Raw genomic sequence first — 21,448 nt, forward strand, 5'->3', positions numbered from 1 at the left:
CGCGACCGCTGCGCTGCGCATGTGCTGAGAAAGCGCGGGAGAGTTCAGTTTGAGGCGATATGGAGAACGCCGCGATTAGATCAGGCACGTGCACAGGTAGGGCTCAACCTGTGCAGAGCACATGCCCTTTTTGCCCTTACACTCCGAAGTGCCCTTTTTTTGGTGGTGTTTTTTTTTTTTTTTTTTTTTTTTTTTTTTTTTTTTTAATCAATGCTATTGGTCACCTAGATGAAAATGTAATGTCGCCGTTTTAATGACGGACAGAAAAAAAATCACATTTGCACACATTCGCTGGTCAAAAACGATATATCTAATACAACAACATATAATTTGTTTTTAGCATCGGAAAATCATAACAGGTGCGCCCCCCCCCCCCCCCCCCCCCCCGCTGTTTCGTACTAGAACTTACACAAAGCGACGAGTAATCCTCGTCACCTGGTAATTAATTTCTTCTTTGATTTATGATTGCTGATACACTTAATTTATTAACATTTAGGCTAATCATGTTATGGTATACTCTCCGCTCGTCCTCACATGTATAAAATGTTGTAAAACATTGTTTTACTACAGTAATGTAGTAGTAACTAAAAAAAAATTACAGAAGATCACTGAAATCTTTATATTTTATTATGCAGAATGTAATTCATGATTCATTCCAAGGCTTCATTTATTTGATCCAAAATACAGCAAAATCAGTAATATTGTGTAATATTTTTACAATTTTAAATAACTGTTTTCTATTTGAATATTTTAAAATGTAATTTATTTTTGTGATCAAAGCTGAATTTTCAGCATTATTACCCCAGTTCAGTACTCTTCAGTGTCACGTGATCCTTCAGAAATGCTTTTCACTGCAACTGTAATTTTCACTATTTTTAATTATTTTTTCATTGCTGGCTTATTTTAGGGAAAGTGTAGTGAATAAGAGACCTTCAAGAGACCAACATCCCTGGTCCACCACAGTATCAAATTTTTGCCAGATACATGGCTCACAGAAGGTTGCTGTTGTATTAGGTTTAAAGAAGCCCTTAAAACCCTGTTTATCTATATTATCTAATTATCTAATATTATTATTATGGTTGTTATTAATCGTGAATAAATCTAAAGCTTTTGAGACTATTATTTTGTGTTATTGAATTTGTCATGAAGATGTGACCATTTCTTCCTTTTATGCAGGCTTACTAAATAATCTTGATATAAAAAATGGGGGGGGGGGGGGGGGGGGGGGATGGGTGCCCTTTTTCAGTTTCAGCACATGCCCCTCAAAAGGTCTGTGCACGGCCCTGGATTAGATCATTAATCGACACCAAAAGTCACCAAAAGTGTGGAAACTGATCTTATTGCTCTGTTTAATTCATGTATACATTGAATGAATTGATTTTTAAACTGGCAGGGATGAGGGGTTTAGAGTTATTCGGTGTGTTTTCTCAGAGCTCTGCTCCGACATGCGTCTGATTTTCCCAGAAGAGCTCCTCAAGTATCCAGCAGGTAAGAGAGAGGAAAGATCTCCAACATGCAGATGATTTCTTGGAAAACTGATCATTCATCTTGTAACATAATAATTATAGAGTTTGTTCCAGCCAGGGTTTTCAAATTTTGCTCAATTACTCAAAACTAGTCCAATATTTATAATATAGGCTTCATTTTTTTTGACATTCTCCTGATAAAATTTGTGTTCCCATGGAAAAATGTCAATTTATTGGGATCGCTTCAACCCACGGACATGAAAAACAACCAGCGGCAACATAGTTTAAGTATCCCGACTTCACGGGAAAACCGCAGATTTAGCAACACTGCACACACTGATGATTTACAGGTGAGTTTGACGGATGGTTCTGACACCGACCGCCTCTGATTGGACAATTTCACCTCACCACTGACCCGCCCACTTACTGTAATAGATTTAGTAGCGTATGTGTGAATACTTGCAAACTACCATACTTTTCCTGCTCAAGTAACATTTCTCTATTATCAATGTTGAACAGAAAGTTTAAAAGAACAGCATTTATTTTAAATAGAAATCTTTGTTATAAATCTATTTAATGCATTCTTGCTGATTTATATATATATATATATATATATATATATATATATATATATATATCTACGTACTGCAAACTTTTGAATGATGGTTTATCACAAAAATACTGTGGAGCACAACTGTGTTCAACATTGATAATAACCAGAAATGTGTCTTGAGCAGTAAATCATCATATTATTCTGATTTCTGAAGATCATGTGACACTGAAGACTGGAGGAATGATGCTGAAAATACAGCGGAGCATCACAGAAATACATTACACTTTTTTCCTTTACTTTTACTTTTTACACTTAAATTACAGAAATATTAGGAATAGTTTGCAGATCGAGCCCTCGTCTACAGTATGCAGAAGCTTTTCCATCCTGAACTTATCCAAGTGTAATGCAGGGTATTTACTGAATGTTCAAATGTATAATTTTTTGGACATTTAGTTTGTTTTTATTTAAATGGCCTCTAAGCTAATCTTGTTAATTACTGAGGCTGCGTGATGACAGCGAGTGTGCTGTGGTATACTGCTGTTTGAAACGTCTGTCACTGTATTCTGTATAATGTTTCAGATGCTGTTTTACGGTAAGTACACTAGTAATCATTCAGAGCTGTTTGAGAAGCTTTCCGATGTGTTGTCAGAGCTGATTTCTGTCCTGTTCTGCTGGATTCATCTGATCTGAAAGCAGATCTTCAGCACTGCTGCTGTTTGAAGAGCTGAAGGCAGATAATCGTTGACCAGAGACAGACAAATATTTACTCCGGTAAAAGTGCAAACGCAAGACATTTCCTTCATGTCAAAACCTGTAAGGATCCATATTGTTCCTGCCAGAGCTGGGCCTTCATCTCTCTCTTTCTCTCTCTCTCTCTCATTCTCTCTCACTCTGTCTTTTCAATCCACATAACTTGGCATAAAGTACATGTTGCGTTGCAGAAGTATTCAAATGACGTAGAAAATAGAAAATGGATTGGAACAACTTGGTCAACAGCTTGACCTCAGGGAGGCAGTGATCCAGTTATATGACCTCTGAACTTCAGATTTGTTCTTTTGAGGCCTACATTGATGTCAGGCAGTTTATACTGTAGTATTCAATTAGCTCATATCAGGCCAGTACTCTAGTAAACAAAGGCAGATGTAGCTTAGCTAAGTAAGATGACTGTAAAAATATGGATGTTTGGATAATGATTCATAAAGGCGTTTTGGACTAACTGAATGATAAGCTCCCTTCAGTAACCTGTTAATGACCACAACAACCTGAACCTAAACACATACAGTAGGGTGATATCAGCTAAATTGGGCCACTTTTTGGTAAATCGTTTGGGACAATAATACAATACCATATATGCCTATTCCATGTGTATTTATGATTAATAATGAAATTATGTAATAAAATATAATTATTTAGACCTTACAGTTCTAGAAACATCAGTTGTGCCAACTTTTTTTGCATGAGCAGTTTCAGGTTCAATGGGCCAGTCAAACTGCAAAGGGAAATAGTAATTCATCATCAATTTTAATTTTAAAACACAACTGCTTATACAGCAACATACCATTTAAACTGCATTAAACAAACATATTCAAATGTGGCATTAAAAAAGTAAATTTTGGACTGTTTTATCTCTGTATCCTTTCCTCTCTGGTCCTTGCTCCTCCTCTCTTTTCTCTCTTTCTGTCTCCTCTCATTTCCTCTGCATTCATTTCTCCTCACCTGTTCTCTCACTTCCTGTCTCCTGTGTCTGTGTGTGTGTGTGTGTGTGTGTGTGTGTGTTTGTAAGTGACACAGATGATGGCCCATTTTGCCTCAGTGGGTTAAGGTAAATTGGGCTGCCAAGGAAAACATCACTTTTTCAGAAAATACATTCCTATACCAAACTAACATTTTTTTTTCCTGATTGATGCCATCAAGACAGATATTATGCATAGTTTTTTTTATGTGCATGTTTGTTTTTTTATAGATTTATCATCCTTATAATAGTTTAGTTAGATTTGGTATGCCAGGCTACTTACCACACAGCTCTCTGGTGCAGTCTTGATAAGAATTATTGCCCCGCCCACCATAGCAACTATAAACCAATCAAATCTCCTGTTACTTGTCAAGCACAGTTATGACAACAGTTTGAAATCCTTTGTAGTCATTGGTTCTAAATTCCAGAGGGGCTGGGACCCCCAAACCTTAAATGGACCATTTTACCTGATATCACCCGTGTATAAATCATGTAAATGATTAATCTGTGAACATGATCAGAAACACATACATGCAAAGGTATGTTAACTACAGCACACTGTAAATAATACACCTAAATATACTGAATAATATAGATAAGGGCTTTCTCTAGGATGCATGTACATTTAGTGCATACACATGCCCTTAGTTACTTTGGCTGGCCTGTTTTTAATACATCAGTTAGACCTCAGATTAAATAATGTCACTTTGATCTGTTCCTCAGGTCTAACATCTGTCTCAGGAGAAAACACCTCATTTTAGACACTCATCTCACAGTGGCCTTTTATTGTGTCCAGACTAATTCACACCTGTGCAATAATCCTGATGTCTAATCAGCATCTTGATATGACACACCTGTGAGGTGGATGGATTATCTCAGCATAGAAGTGCTCACTAACACAGGTTTAGACAGATTTGTGAACAATATTTGTGAGATATAGGCCTTTTTTGTGTTGCTTTCATAATTCTGTTCAGTGTATGTTACTCATGAGTTAACTACAGTAACTACAGTACTTTTAAACTAATTTAACACTTATTGTTCATTCATTTTAATGGGACAAAGAAGCTTCAGGTCAAAACATGGTGGATGTCTTTATACTGTATAACCCCTGCAGATCTACAGGACGCACTTCATCAAGGATCAGGCAGTAAGTTCTTCACTGGTTTCAGTACATACTGTAACAGAACAGGAACTGGGCCATTGTCTAATCTTGGTTAAAGTCACTCTATGGTTATAATATCTGGTTCCTAACTAAACAGTGTAACCAGTCAAGGTTCAGAGACTTTTGACTCATCTGAGGGCTGTCTGATTAAAGATGCACATTTACACTGGAGCACATCATATAAAGCCAATCTTCTGTTTGTTGTCTGCAAATATGATGTTCCTCATGATATTCTAGCACTGTTTCTCTGATTGATTTGTGTCAGATCTGCCATCAGAGGGCAGTGTTGACTAGAGCTGTAATCGGGCCTTAAAAGTTAGGCCCGACAGGACCCGAGCCCGACAAGTACATTTTGATTGACAGCTTTTTTAAAGCCCGAACCCGTTTACAGCCCGACATTATTCAAATGTGCGCACGCACAAAGCTCTTTTGCCTTTTGTCAACAATGAGTAATTTATTCATGTTTTAACATAATTTACTCATAACTAACGTAGACTAGACCACTTGGAAGTTGGAATAAAGAAATAAAATAAGTCCTGTGTCACATCGTAACATCTCAGCATTCTAGACATAGGCTCATTTAACCTATAAATAGACCAACGCACCAATAAAAACGAGTCATTTAAAAAAAAAAAAAAAAAAATTAAGATAAATTTTAAATTAAGATGGGTATTTGGCAATAACGAAATTAAGATAAAGGCTCCGCCGGATTTGCTTTATTTAATAAAAGAATAATGCCAACATTAGCGTAAATATACTCTGTCAACATTATGCATTTAAGACTCAATGAATATTTAGTTATCATTTGAAAAACCTTTACTCACAGAGATTAGGCTAGATCTACATGTTTTTGTGGAGGAAAATGATTGAATCCACTGTAGATGTCTTCAGCGCGCTCCTGCGCTCACTGATGGTGCGTCATTATTCACTCATTATTCTCATTTTAAACACGGTCAAAACTTTTCCACACCTCAGACTTTGCTTTAGTTGCTGGTGCAACCAAAACGTAATCACCAGAGGCAAGCCTCCATTACACCTGCTCAGCATTCATTTTCGCATCTTTCTCGCGCTAATCAAAACACATCACATGACCGCTCGTTTACCTCGCAAACCGGAGCGCAAGCCCGAGCCCGGCCCGAGCCCGCGTAAGATGATAGAAATTAAGCCAGAACCCGACCGAACCCTTCGGGTCCCGTCGGGTTCGGGCCAAGATCTTCAGCTCTAGTCAGCTCTGAGGATTCTGGGAAATAATGACACTCAACCGATGAATGGAAGAGTCAAAAAGAGAGATTCAATACTGCATCATTCGTCCTTGGCATATCGATATAATTTTAGTAACTCTTCAGTATTCACTACCAATATTATCATGTTTATTAGTGGCTATAAAGCACACATTCTGCAAGACCATATTATACATCCCTAATCCTACCCAATACCTAAACTTAACAACTACCTTACTAAGCAGCCAGTTAGGAGTTTAGTGAGGCGAAAGACACAGTTAATGGTTTGTTAATAGCCTTAAAATAAAGTGTGACTGTAAATTCTTCTGAAACGCAATTTCTATCATTTCCACCACCTTGTTAATTGTACATTATTGATTATCAGTCACCATTTACACAGAATGTAGTAAAATCCAAATTTTTTTTTTATTGATGTTTTAATCAGGCTACTTCTCCAGTTAATATATTTTAAAATAACCCAGCACTGGGTGAAATGTGGACAAACCCAGGGATCGGTGGGTTTTCAACCAAACGTTGGGTTAAATGTTTCACCCAAAACAACCCTATCCCTGGGTTTGTCCACATTTTACCCACCATTTTTTAGAGTGTGGGTGATTTTACTCAGATATGTTTAGACAATTATTAGTGTAACTTAAAAGTTTTGACTAGCCTGTCATGTGTAGTGTAGGAACTTATAACATATCACTAACCCAGACATCATTAAGGAAAGTGATGTGATATTCACAGCCTGCATCATGGTCTGCATTAAAAAACACACACACACACACACACACACACACACACACACACACACACACACACACACAAACATCCCCTGAAACACACAATTATAAGACTAAATAACAATGGAAAATTTATGGAAAAAGCTAAAACAATATAAATGACTAATCAATTAATAAAGCAATGACATTAGTGTATAAATGGCTTAAATGATTAATATAAATGACTTTATAATAAATGGATGATAAAATGAATAAATGAAAGTAACACAAACCACAAATATTTGGTTGCGCTCTTGAAGCAAAACATAGTTTACATTTGAGTATCTTAATACTAGAGGTTTTAAATCTAGTACATTGAGTCCAGTTGGTTAATTCTCTCTAGTAAATATTTACCTGCATAGGAAATTAGCTTGATCAGTCCCTTTAACACAGATGGAAACATTACTTCGTGTTCTAATATTTCCTTACCTAAAACCTAAACATTTTTTGAGACATCATCTTTTTAGATTTTTCAATACTTAATACTTTTCAATACATTTATCAGAACCCCATTGATTTTATCCAAAAGGCAAAATCAAACATTTCTGCATGAGTTTCCTGAAAAAAAAAAATAATAATAATCACTGAAATCTTTAAATAAATTATAAATATAACTTAATTTGTCCTAAACAAGTAGCGAATACCTTTCTCATTGAACAAATTAAGATATTCTCTTGAAAAACAACTTAAACCAAGTGCTTTTTTTCACCTACCAAAGAATACAATTTACTGTATTAACCTGTATAAACGAGTGACGTATATAATAGCATGATATTACATAACATTCTTCAACTAAATAAAAAATCATAAACATAAAATACTAGCAAGCATACACAAATTAGCAATGGAGTACTAGGGTATGTTATTGATCTACTTATTATTCTCAAACTACAATTTACCTTTGATTTTAAATTATATGCTTTCATCTCTTGTTAATCAATTAACTTGAGACATCGGCATCAGCATCAATAAGATCACAGATTTCTTTGCTGTCGATTATAGCTGTGGCACCATCGAAATATGCAGTTTTCCCTTCTTTGCGTGCAGCTATAACTATAGGCAAAAGCTTGTTCCGCTTTTCTTTTTCTTTCGCTGTTAAATCTTTCTCAAAACTTAAAATACTGGAACGGTGATATTCGGAACTCTTAGAAGTTTTCAACAGAAGCTCCTTGGTTGATTTATCTGAAAACTTGATGATGACCGGTCGAGGTTTCCTTTCTTTTCTCTTCCCTACGCGTTGAGCGATGCCAATATGATGAGGAAAGTTACCTGCAGCCTCCGGGACCACGGTACTGCAGATTTCAATCACACGCTTCCTGACATCCTCTCCTTCTTGTTCTGGTAGACCGTAAAGCCATAGAATTCGTTCAGATTCATTTACTTTTTCTTCCAGCGCTGAGATTCTATTCTGTAGATTTTTGATTATTTCATTTAATTCATCTTCCAACTCTACGATTCTTTTCTCTTGATTTTTGATTACTTCATTTACTTTATCTTCCAACTCTACGATTCTTTTCTCTTGCTTTTTGATTACTTCATTTACTTTATCTTCCAGCTCTGAGATTCTTTTCCGTTGTTCTTCGTTTATTTCCTTAATATTCACAATGTCTTCCTTTCCATCTTGCATATATTTGGAGAGATCTCCAGAACATGGTTCAGTTTGATCTTCACATCTGCTGCCGGCGTTAGATGGCGACTCCATATCTTTGTCATCAGAGAGATCTTTCGCAGAGCCAGATTTTCCTTCATCTGTATTTTCTATGGCGTTACATTTTAGTCAAAAGTTATGAGCGTGTAAGACATGCTCACGAGCACATTATGTTATTTCACACGCGCAAAAATGAACCTTCAGCTGGCATGATAAAAGTACTCGCGCACAAATTCAACAACCGAGAGGTGTACATGTAGCTGCGAGCGAGCGCCTGGCATACTCGCATAGGTTAACTCTGCTTGTGCAGTGGAATCCTGCTCGCGCGCAGCGGGCTTCTGCTCGCGGAGTGCTGTTTTGCTCGCGCGGTGGATTTCTGCTCGCTCAGCTGATTTCTGCTCGCTCGAGTCTACATGACTTTTGACAATTTGGGGGCGGAAACCAAGGAGGGCACTGACCCTCTTATGATTGGTCACTTTCACACAGGGACATCCTTGTACCTTGATTGACAGCTCTCATTACAGGAAGCACGGAGTTGGGTTAAGTTACCACCGAAGAAGAGTGGGAATGAGTTATAATGAGTTTTCTAATATACATTAAATGTATCTGCACATAGTTAAATCAATTACCATCGATGTATATTTTGCGTTTTGTTAAGTAAGTTAACATTGACGTTACATATTTTTGAGCAACAAGTAACGTAACTAGCTAGCCTATTCGTTCTGAAGCTAACGCCTTAGCCAACACTTGTGATGCTGATCGACAGACACTCATTTTAAAACTTTTAATCTTTAAAAACTGCATCTTAGACAACTAACGTTAGGCTAACTGAATCATAACAATTGTTTTCACGTGTAAAAGTACATGTGAAAACAATTATGTTATGATTCATTTAGGAAATATGTAACGTTAATGTTAACTTTCTTAACAAATCGCAGGCTTCATCGTTCGCTAATACACTCTAAAAAAAGCTGAGTTAAAAATAACCCAATTGGCAACCCAGCGCTGGGTAAATATTAGACAGAACAGCATGCTGGGTTATTGAGAAAACCCAAGATTGGAATTTTTACCCTTTGTGTGTTTGAATTTTTTTGGTTCTGGGTTATTCTTGCTGGGTTATTCTCATAATTTCACTTTTGCTTAACAAAGCAATCATGGATTAATAAATAATGAAGAATACAGGTTATTTAGACTGTTAAAAATAATTTTAATGGAATCTGACATTCACAAATTTGTACCACTGACAAACAACATGCAATTTTCCCCTTTTTTTTGTTTCCAGCAAATCCCAAAAAAAAAAAAAAAAAAAAATACAGTTGCAATAAATAAGAAAATTATTTCGGAATGACCGGTGTCTAGCTGTTTAACTATTACATTTTTACATGTTTAGCTATTTAAATACACAGTGAAATGACATTGACAAATAACATTTTTTACATTTAAATGTAAAATAATTTAAAGATGTCCTAAAATGTATATTATAAATTTATATCATGTCGTTACAAACCCGTAAGACCTTCGTTCATCTTCAGAACACAAGTTAAGATATTTTCGATGAATTTCGAGAGCTTTCAGACCAGGGTGAATAATTAATTACAATTTTCATTTTTGGGTGTACTATTGTCAAACACTTAAGATTTGAAGCAAAGAGCTACACCTGAGAGCAGTGTACTCTGTTATAGTGCCCATCAACGGAAGGCTCATTTTCAAAAGGAATTGCAAATTATATTTTCAATTGCGTTTTCCACATGTGACACATTGTGACATAATCCAAACACAATTGCAAATCTTGAACAAAAACACTTTCAAAAACACTGAACAAAAATTACTGTTTCCGTTTTCATGAATGCACAGGGACTGCCAAATTTCAAATGGAAAAGCAAAGTCCGTTTGCAGCTGTATTTTCCATGTATTATGACTAATAAGCCTGTCATATTAAACAAATACTGCATCATAGCAGCTTTACAATATTAAATAGGAAAATAAGTCAGATTGTGCAGAAGAATCATCTGTTTCCTGTGGTCTTGTCCTGGTGCTCCTCTGAGACAAGGTCTTTACAGGGGATCTGTATCTGGGCTCTAGTTGTCCTGGTCTCCGCTGTCTTTCAGGGATGTAGAGGTCCTTTCTAGGTGCTGATCCACCATCTGATCTGGATACGTACTGGATCCGGGTGACAGCAGTGACCCTCTGATCTGGATACAGACTGGATCTGGTGGCACATGTTACCTGCCAAAACTCAAATGGAATTGCAATTACTTTAGCATCTGAATTTCCAATACCTCACATTGAAAGCTGTCAATTTTTGTCAGAGGTGGGACCATACTATGGAGAGTGTTAGTATTGGGAGGTGACATCACTCAAACACAATTGTGCAAAATGCTTTTCACCTGATGAATAAAATATAGGGTAAGATGCAAATAGGTAAATCAGAGTAGAACTGCAATGTTGTTTTGCTGACATGCATCAGAGTGGAAACAGTGAGAGATTTGGGGTAAAAACTACTAAATATCTCTCAATACAAACATGCCCCATAGTATAGTCCCACCCTTGACACAAATTGACAGCTTTCTGTGTAAGGCATCTGAAATTCAAATGCGTTTCAATTGCGTTTGGACTGTCACAATGTATGCGTCCACATGTGGAAAAATGCAATTAAATATACAATTTGCAATTCCTTTTGAAAATGGTCCAGAATATCCTTACCTGTCCTTTAATTATGATCAATGCCTGAGAGATCTGCTGGCATTTTTAAATCGGCATGACAATTGGATGGGGTTTTGTGTACTCTGCTCAGTTAAAGAATTCCATGTTTGTTCCAACCTATAAAATAAAGTAAAAGAAAATACAAAGTGTTTTAATTTGTTAACTGTTAAAAACAGTGATTCAGTTCAATTAACTGTGTGAAGTTCATCATGAAATTGAGTCCATCATGTTTATGAGTTAAATTCACCTATGAGTTGGTCTACAGAAGCAGAATATGCTCTAGTGGTTGGCTGAAAGGTGTGCTTTCAAACTGTCTAATCAATGGGATGTTCCAGTCATAAATCAGAGTTTTATGTTAATATGCTGGGCTGGCTATATCAAACACACACAGTCACTGGCACAGATAAGGGAGATCACACTGAATGCACGCACACTGCATTTCTATGACAAGTCACGCAGGTACTGGGTTACTCCCCAGCTTTAAAACAGTCCATATACACTTATCGGTGTACCAAAGTGATAAGGACAAGTCAAAAACATGATCTGGAAAATGGGTATATGAAGTTTACGCTCATAAATTATGTAATCTGAACATAAAGTTACATAAAGTGCAGCTTTATGCACGAAATAAAAATGTATGTGCGTTTAAGTTAAGTGAGGGTTAACGTTAGTTGATTATAACAGACAAACAATTATGTAAAACTTACCGTTAGATGCCTCAATAAGACTGCACTCGAAGAGTTTTTCTCTCACAAGTGTATCCATGTGCTTTTCTGAAAGGAAAAAACAACATTTTGAATTATAACTTGTATGTAAAAAGTCTTTATAAACCACACAAGCATTAAATCATTACTAACTCGGCCTACGTCCGCTGTGCGTGCGCGCACTTTGAAATGCCCTGAGACGTCGATTCTTTTCCGGGAATCACTTTGTTCGAGAATTACTGAACCGGTTTATTTGAACCCATGTCGATATTGACAACTGCAGGCGATTACATTAGAGCAGATAGTCGTATTCACTTATTTGAACTAATTTGACTCACTTAAATGTTAAATGAGCTTTTCAGTGTCACAAACTAATTTTTCCTCTATTTTCACAGGTATTCGCATATTTCAGCCATCCGTCACTGTCTGAAACTTAATAAAACTGTATTAATCTGTCGTCTTAGATACCTTAGCACGATTATGTGAGTAACGTTAAGTAGGTTGCCCGTTTGAGGTAAACTGTTCATAATATAACGTAAATAATGTTGGCCTATAGAAGTTTAACAGTAATGTTGCCGCAAAAAAAGTTATAATTCTGCCAATTTAAATTAATTATTAAAGAAAACATTAAATAAACTTACCTTACAATCGTTGAAAGCCGTGGCTTTGCCCCGTTGTTCTTCCAAAATGACAGTTGGGCAGCGATCTTCAAGGCGCGTTAAATAACCCCAGCGCTGACCTGAAACAACCCAGCGACGCAACCCAGCAGGTTTAACCCAACACGTGGTAAATTTGAAACTACCCAAAAGTGTTTAAAAAGAAATAAAATAGCCCAACAAAATGACCCAACCGTTTCTAGAGTGTATATTCATCGATGGTAACTGATTTAACTATGATCAGCGCAGCATTTTATACGTGCAGATACATTTAATGTATATTAGAAAACTCATTATAACTCATTCCCACTCTTCTTCGGTGGTAACTTAACCCAACTCCGTGCTTCCTGTAATGAGAGCTGTCAATCAAGGTACAAGGATGTCCCTGTGTGAAAGTGACCAATCATAAGAGGGTCAGTGCCCTCCTTGGTTTCCGCCCCCAAATTGTCAAAAGTCATGTAGACTCGAGCGAGCAGAAATCAGCTGAGCGAGCAGAAATCCACCGCGCGAGCAAAACAGCACTCCGCGAGCAGAAGCCCGCTGCGCGCGAGCAGGATTCCCCTGCACAAGCAGAGTTAACCTATGCGAGTATGCCAGGCGCTCGCTCGCAGCTACATGTACACCTCTCGGTTGTTGAATTTGTGCGCGAGTACTTTTATCATGCCAGCTGAAGGTTCATTTTTGCGCGTGTGAAATAACATAATGTGCTCGTGAGCATGTCTTACACGCGCATAACATTTGACTAAAATGTAACGCCATAATTTTCCCCTTGTTCCCTTTCTGTCAGCTGACTCATTCTGGAGTAAAGTTTCCGAGAGCGATCGAGCTAGTTAACTAATTGAGCTTTCAGTGAAGAGTTTTCTTCATTTAAATCCCTAGACTAAAAGTTTGTTAAGTTGTTTAATGGGTGTTGGAAAAAAGATTACAAGCTCTAACCTCCAAATCCTCCGTCTGCTTCAGTTGCCGTCTACAGACTGACGGTGTGTTGGGCTTGAAGCGGCGCTGCGCAGACCGATCAGTGTTTAGACTGACGCATTTTTACAGCACTGCGCATTATAACCAATCACACACACAATGTTTTGAGCTTTGTTGAATGTTATGATTTGTTGCAAAAATTAAAATTATGTTATGGCATGACACCCATATCTGTCAATTATGTAAAATACCGGTTTTTATCTATGGTTAATATATTAAATTATTAGGTTCCTTTGACCATCACCCACTAATCTATAAAGGTTAGAATCAAGATATTTCATCAAGTCAAGTCACTTTTATTGTCACATCACCACAGCACATGTGCCTTGGTGAGTGAAATTATTTTGAGCTTGCTCCAGAAAGTGCAGAAAAAATTAACATATAACTATACAGATTTCAACAGGTGAAAATGTGCAATATGCACATACATATAGTCAGTACACACAGTGTACTATTAGACATACTTCGTTAACACTACACATTATACACTATACACAGAATGTACACATTCTACATTATGTAAACATATATACACATAAAAATATGCAAAGGTACAACAGAGTGTATGTGAACTGAATAGAGAAATGTCTTGGATGTGCATCGGATGGTATCCAGAGGAAACGGGTAGGGTATTGTATTAAATGCAGTGTGTATGTGTAGTCCAGTGTTGAACTGTTGGGAGTTAAAGTGCAGTGTGGCATACCATATTGTGGTATATTTAAAGTTTGTATTACCCTGTTAATGGTTGAGAAGTCCATTTCATAGTTTAGCTGGGTCAAACCTGTCATCCGGTGATGACTGGACTTTTGATGCTTATCAGGGCCAGGATGTGCAGCACATAACACTGTTTCACCCCTGATTTCCATTGCACATGTCTGCGGCGTGTTACGGCTCCGACGCGGCTACCGGAGCGGATTGTGGTCACTGTAGTCAATGCTTCTGTTTACACCAGATGCACCCCAGAAGCTGCTCTCCACGCCGCTTCGCTAAAGATAGGCGCCTAGTCTATTTTTGATGCACGCCGCGTCCGAACTGCACAGCAAATACAAAATAGAGGTCAAAAAATAATTTACATTTCAAAATAAACACCCTGTGCAAACTCTCAATTGTATTTCACATTACTATATTCTTGCTAGGAGGCCAGAAATAGATGACGAGAGGTACATCTTCAAATTTGAAAACCTCACAATATGGCACCACAGGTCCTTTTTACAAGGACAATAAAAAAAAAAGGTGTTGTTGAGTTTAATTGCAGGAGTTGTAGGAGCGGAATAAACAGAATTATACAGGACAAAACGTTAACATTCAGCCAACCATGTTAGAAAACACAAAAATCAAGAAAAACTATGTTGGACCATAAACTGTAGTGTTGGACAGGCCAAGTTACCCCCGATTTCCACTGCATGTGTCAGCGGCGCGTTATGGCTCTGATGAGGTTTTGTTGCATCCTCCACACAGTGCAAACTCACACCAGAAATGGATCAGAAGAGCAGCGGTAGGATTCGCGAGACTACATGATTTTCCTGTCCAACACTACAGTCTATGGTCCAACATTGTTTTTCTTGATTTTTGTGTGTTCTAACATGGCTGGCTGAATGTTTAGTCCATGTAAATTTTTTTATTTGGCAAAACTTAAGTCCTTTTGACATTTTGTCTGACGTGGCTATATTAAAAAAAATTTGCCTGCCAAGACAGCTCATTATGGAGCTGCTTGACCTTCTCAGACCTGCGCTTTCCAGGCTAACATGACGGCTTTAAGCCCTGAAGTCCAGCTGCTTGCAGCACTAAAGTTTTTTGCTACAGAGAGCTTCATCGAGCAAGACCTCGGTGTGGAGGTACGTCCACACTGTCACCAACGACCTTCGGCGCCATGCTGGGGATTACATTCATTCATTACATTCATTACATTCCAGCAACACGTCAGGAGTCCAGGAGGAGCACCAGGGCTGTCATGCCATTGCTGGCATCCCCAGAGTCTTGGGCCTGGTGGGTGGCACACTCATCACTATCGGAAATCCATCAGTGATTGATCAGGCGTACATATCGCGAAAGGGATACGCAGCCATAAACGTGCAGGTTATAGTGGACCATAGGGGTGTGATCTCTGACCTTGTGGCAAGGTCCAGCAAAACTTCAAGTTCCTCTGACGAGAAACTTGGTGCCCATTTTTTATGTTGCTTCCACACCATATTCTGTATCTATCTCGCTCTCTCTGTTCATTGTAGATAGGTTGCTTTATTGAAAACATTAACCAATTGCAATCAATACCGCATTAAACAGAAGTAACTGCAGCTGCTTGCCAATCAATTCTGATTGTAAAGTACCTTACCATTAATATAAAAGTGTATTATATAATTTTTAGAAATCATTAAACCCATGTCAGGAAGCAGCACAAGTGGCAGAACGGGATAAGGAGGGAGGATGATTAGCGAGGGATACCCGGTTCATCTAACCGTCACAACATATCGTGTGAACATATTACTGACCATTTGATCATTTAATTAATAGTCTATATTTTACTGATAACAAACTGTTAAAATAAATGTTACTGTAATAATTTGAGGAAAGTTTCAGTTGCATATACGTGTTGTCTTTCTTGATGCTGTATTGCACCTTCGCGTGAAGTGGAAAATCGATTCCTGAGCAATCGATGCCAACTAATTCAGCACCTTCACTCGGGACATCGCTCTTGTGACGTCAGACGTAAGAGGCAGCGTGTTAAGAAACTTCCTAAGGGACACTTCGGGGAACACACTTAGGAACATAAACCACTTTGGTAAGATATATCTTTCGAGTCTTCTTAGTCCGCTAAGAGTGAGCTTTATCGGGGAACCGGGCCCAGGTTAGTTTGTGTTGGTGACGTAATATGTAAATGATATGTGTGTGGTCCGCGAGACTTGCACTTGGACCATAGTGTGGCCCGGTGGGAAAAAAGGTTGAGAACCACTGTGCTAATATGTTCCTGAACCCGTGCAACCGGGGGGGATTATGACCCGAAGAGTATACTGACTTGTCATTTATGTAGTCTAAGGTCATTTTGGAAGTTTTTATTTTATATACGTTTCTTATTTATATGGTTTTATCTTATTTAAAGTTTGTGTAATTTATTTAGGCCGAATCGAATCTCGAATCTCCCTTTTCTGTCCAAGATACTAGAAAAGGTGGTATCCTCACAATTATATTCCTTCTTAGAGAAAAATGGTATATGTGAGGATTTCCAGTCAGGATTTAGACCGTATCATAGTACTGAAACTGCTCTCCTTAGAGTTACAAATGATCTGCTCTTATCATCTGATCGTGGGTGTATCTCTCTATTAGTTTTATTGGATCTTAGTGCTGCGTTTGACACAATTGACCACAACAATCTTTTGCATAGACTTGAACACTTTGTTGGCATCAGTGGAAGTGCATTAGCATGGTTTAAATCGTACTTATATGACAGCCATCAGTTCGTAGCAGTGAATGAAGATGTATCATATCGATCACAAGTGCAGTATGGAGTACCTCAAGGCTCAGTTCTAGGGCCGCTACTCTTCACGCTTTATATGTTACCCTTGGGAGATATCATCAGGAAACATGGTGTTAGCTTTCACTGTTATGCTGATGATACGCAGCTCTATATTTCCTCGCAGCCCGGTGAAACACACCAATTTGAAAAACTAATGGAATGCATAGTCGATATAAAAAATTGGATGACGAGTAATTTCTTACTGCTAAATTCAGAAAAAACAGAGGTGTTAATCATAGGGCCTAAAAACTCTACTTGTAATAACCTAGAACACTGTCTAAGACTTGATGGTTGCTCTGTCAATTCTTCGTCATCAGTTAGGAACCTAGGTGTGCTACTTGATCGCAATCTTTCCTTAGAAAGCCACATTTCTAGCATTTGTAAAACTGCATTATTTCCATCTCAAAAATATATCTAAATTACGGCCTATGCTCTCAATGTCAAATGCAGAAATGTTAATCCATGTATTTATGACTTCAAGGTTAGACTATTGTAATGCTTTATTGGGTGGTTGTTCTGCACGCTTGGTAAACAAACTACAGCTAGTCCAAAATGCAGCAGCAAGAGTTCTTACTAGAACCAGGAAGTATGACCATATTAGCCCGGTCCTGTCCACACTGCACTGGCTCCCTATCAAACATCGTATAGATTTTAAAATATTGCTTATTACTTATAAAGCCCTGAATGGTTTAGCACCTCAGTATTTGAATGAGCTCCTTTTACATTATACTCCTCTACGCCCGCTACGTTCTCAAAACTCAGGCAATTTGATAATACCTAGAATATCAAAATCAACTGCGGGCGGCAGATCCTTTTCCTATTTGGCGCCTAAACTCTGGAATAACCTACCTAACATTGTTCGGGAGGCAGACACACTCTTGCAGTTTAAATCTAGATTAAAGACCCATCTCTTTAACCTGGCATACACATAACATACTAATATGCTTTTAATATCCAAATCCGTTAAAGGATTTTTAGGCTGCATTAATTAGGTAAACTGGAACCGGAACACTTCACATAACACCGTACTTGCTACATCATTAGAAGAATGGCATCTACACTAATATTAGTCTGTTTCTCTCTTGTTCCGAGGTCACCGTGGCCACCAGATCCAGTCTGTGTCCAGATCAGAGGGTCACTGCAGTCACCCGGATCCAGTACGTATCCAGACCAGATGGTGGATCAGCACCTAGAAAGGACCTCTACTGCCCTGAAAGACAGCGGAGACCAGGACAACTAGAGCCCCAGATACAGATCCCCTGTAAAGACCTTGTCTCAGAGGAGCACCAGGACAAGACCACAGGAAACAGATGATTCTTCTGCACAATCTGACTTTGCTGCAGCCTGGAATTGAACTACTGGTTTCGTCTGGTCAGAGGAGAACTGACCCCCCAACTGAGCCTGGTTTCTCCCAAGGTTTTTTTCTCCATTCTGTCACCGATGGAGTTTCGGTTCCTTGCCGCTGTCGCCGGTTCCCGCCTCCTTCTTGCCGATGATTAGGAAGTTGAATTCATTACAAAGACTTATGTATGTTAAGTACCCATTTAATGAGCGTTAGTGTATTAGCAACGTGAGTATTTTTTTGATTGTCAAATGTAGAATGTGGTGTGTAATAAAATTTAAATGGTTTTAATTACAGGACGTCAAAACCTTCTTTGGCAATTGGCCATCGTTTCTTTTCCCCACCGAACTTGGGATTTGGTTGTTTTTTTTGTTTTATTTGTGGCATTCATTTTGCGGGATCTGTCTGTCTTATTTAAATGGTATAGTGCTGTATTGGGAGGTCTTGTTTGATTGTGTGTTTTACGTATAATGGTTTGATTGGGTTTGACTTTTCTTTGGGTTTGATTTAGATTTTATTTATTTATTTTTTGATTCATTGGGTTTGACTTTTGGTTTTTTTTTTTTTTTTTCTCCCAGGTGGTTTATTTCCCATGTTATGATTCTAGGTTGATTTGGTGTTATTTTGGGTGCCATCTTATGTTTTCTTTTGGTTTAAAGTTTGATTTCTCTGTTTAATTAATGTGCATATTAGTTTAATGATTGGTTTCTCTTATTGTATTATGTTAGTTAGATTTTGATTTGTTTGGAGTGTTATTTCTTTTGGAAATTAATTTAGTTTACTTTAAATCCATTCAGAGTGGTGTTTGATTGTTTGCAATTAGTTTTTTTTTTTTTTTAATTTTGGTTTCTTTTGTGTTATGAATGGTTTTACCAAGTCCTTCTAGTCTTAAGAGAAGAAACGATATTGCACATTCTAGAAAATAAATAAACTTTTTTTGTACTCTGGCTTCTAGTTATATATACATAACTAGAGACAGTAATATATTGGATCATGGACTGGAGATATATTGGAGATGGACCAGTGAAACAGAGCAGTATTTACAATCCTACCAGGACTTATTTAACATTCAACAATGATAAGCCATGGTTTACAGTAAAACTCAGACATCTTCGTCAGGCCAAAGAGGATGCCTACAGAAATGGGGACAGAGTCTTATACAATCAAGCCAGGAACACACTGAACAAAGAGATTAGAGCGGCTAAAAAGACCTAAGCTAAAAAGTTGGAAGACCAGTTTACTTCCAACAACTCAACTTCAGTTTGGAGAGGACTGAGAGCCATCACAAACTACAAGACACCACTCCCCCGGCACTGAGGCTAATCAATGACTTGCTAACAACCTGAATGAGTTTTATTGTAGATTTGAAACCCCCATCACCCATTCTGACCATCTCCCTACACCTCCTGCAATCCCCCTCTCCACACCTCCTGCTCTTCAAATCTGTGAAGGTGATGTGCACCAGGTCTTCAAGAAGAACAAAAGAAGAAAAGCACCAGGCCACTTTCTGGCTTATCTGAAGACCATCACTGGACCCTTACTGGACCCCCTTGCTGTTTGCTTACCGAGCAAACAGGTCCGTGGATGATGCAATCAACATGGGATTGCACTTCATCCTGCAACATCTGGACAAAAGAGGGACTTATGTGAGGATCCTGTTTGTGGACTTTAGTTCAGCGTTTAACACCATCATCCCAACAGCCCTCCAGACCAAACTGACCCAGCTCTCTGTTCCTAGCTCTATCGGTCTGTTGATCACCAGCTTTCTGACAGACTGGGGAAATTCATGTCAAACAGCCGCTCCACCCACATGGTGCCCCTCAGGGATGTGTTCTCTCCCCTCTGCTCTTCTCCCTGTACACCAATGACTGCACCTCTTAAGACCCCTCTGTCAAGCTCCTGAAGTTTGCAGACAACACTACAGTCATCGGCCTCATCCAGGACGGTGATGACCCTTAGCAAAAAGTAGTATACTTCAAGTTTATTTCATTAAGTTTACTTAAGTAAGTTCAAGTATACTTTTAAGTATACTTTATGTAGCAAGTATACAAAGTGTTCTAGTGTTCTAGTAGTATACTTGTAAGTGTACGGTTTCAATACTCCTTGGGACTAAATCGGCCCACTTTCTAGTATATTAAATATACTTTTAAATATACTTTGTGTATATGTTACACACGCCTGTCTGAAATCCTGTGCTGACCAGCTGGCCCCCATCTTCACACAGATCTTCAACAGATCGCTGGAACTGTGCGAAGTCCCTTTATACTTCAAACGCTCCACCATCATCCCCATCCCAAAGAAATCCAAAATTACAGGACTAAATGACTACAGGCCTGTGGCTCTAAAGTCTGTAGTCATGAAGTCATTTGAAAAACTGGTGCTGGCCCACCTGAAAGACATCACTGGGCCTTTGCTGGATCCTCTTCATATTGCCTACAGAGCAAACAGGTCTGTGGACGATGCAGTAAACATCGGACTGCATTATGTTCTGCAACACCAGACAGACCGAGGACTTATGTGAGGATCCTGTTTGTGGACTTCAGCTCGGCCTTTAACACGATCATCCCAAACTTCCTCCTGCCCAAACTAAATCAGCTCTCCGTGCCCACCTCCGTCTGTCAGTGGATCAACAGCTTCCTGACAGACAGACAGCAGCTAGTGAGGCTGGGAAAATACACATCCAGCACCCGTACAATCAGCACCAGAGCTCCCCAGGGCTGTGTTCTCTCCCCACTGCTCTTCTCCCTGTACACTAACGATTGCACATCTAAGGACCCTTCTGTCAAGCTCCTGAAGTTTGCAGATGACACCACACTCATCGGCCTCATTCAGGACGGTGATGAGTCTGCTTACAGACAGGAGGTAAAAGAGCTGGCTGTCAGGTGCACTTTCAACAATCTGAGCTTAACACACTCAAAACAGTGGAGATGATCGTGGACTTCAGGAGAAACCCCCCTGCACTCCCCCCACTCACCATCATGAACAGCACTGTGACTG

General features: G+C 38.6%; 1 protein-coding gene across 1 annotated transcript; it reads right to left on the minus strand.

The window, feature by feature from the left end:
- Positions 1-7,561: 7,561 nt before the first annotated feature.
- On the minus strand, positions 7,562-13,591 carry LOC113119726 (uncharacterized). The gene is made up of 2 exons (XM_026289350.1): positions 13,389-13,591; positions 7,562-8,670 (listed from the first exon to the last, which is right to left on the minus strand). The coding sequence occupies exons 1-2, from the start codon at positions 13,420-13,422 to the stop codon at positions 7,856-7,858; spliced, it is 849 nt and encodes a 282-aa protein (XP_026145135.1). The 5' UTR covers positions 13,423-13,591; the 3' UTR covers positions 7,562-7,855.
- Between the last annotated feature and the right edge of the window lie 7,857 nt (positions 13,592-21,448).

This window comes from Carassius auratus, chromosome 19 (assembly GCF_003368295.1).
Source record: "Carassius auratus strain Wakin chromosome 19, ASM336829v1, whole genome shotgun sequence".
Taxonomy (NCBI): Eukaryota; Metazoa; Chordata; class Actinopteri; order Cypriniformes; family Cyprinidae; genus Carassius; species Carassius auratus.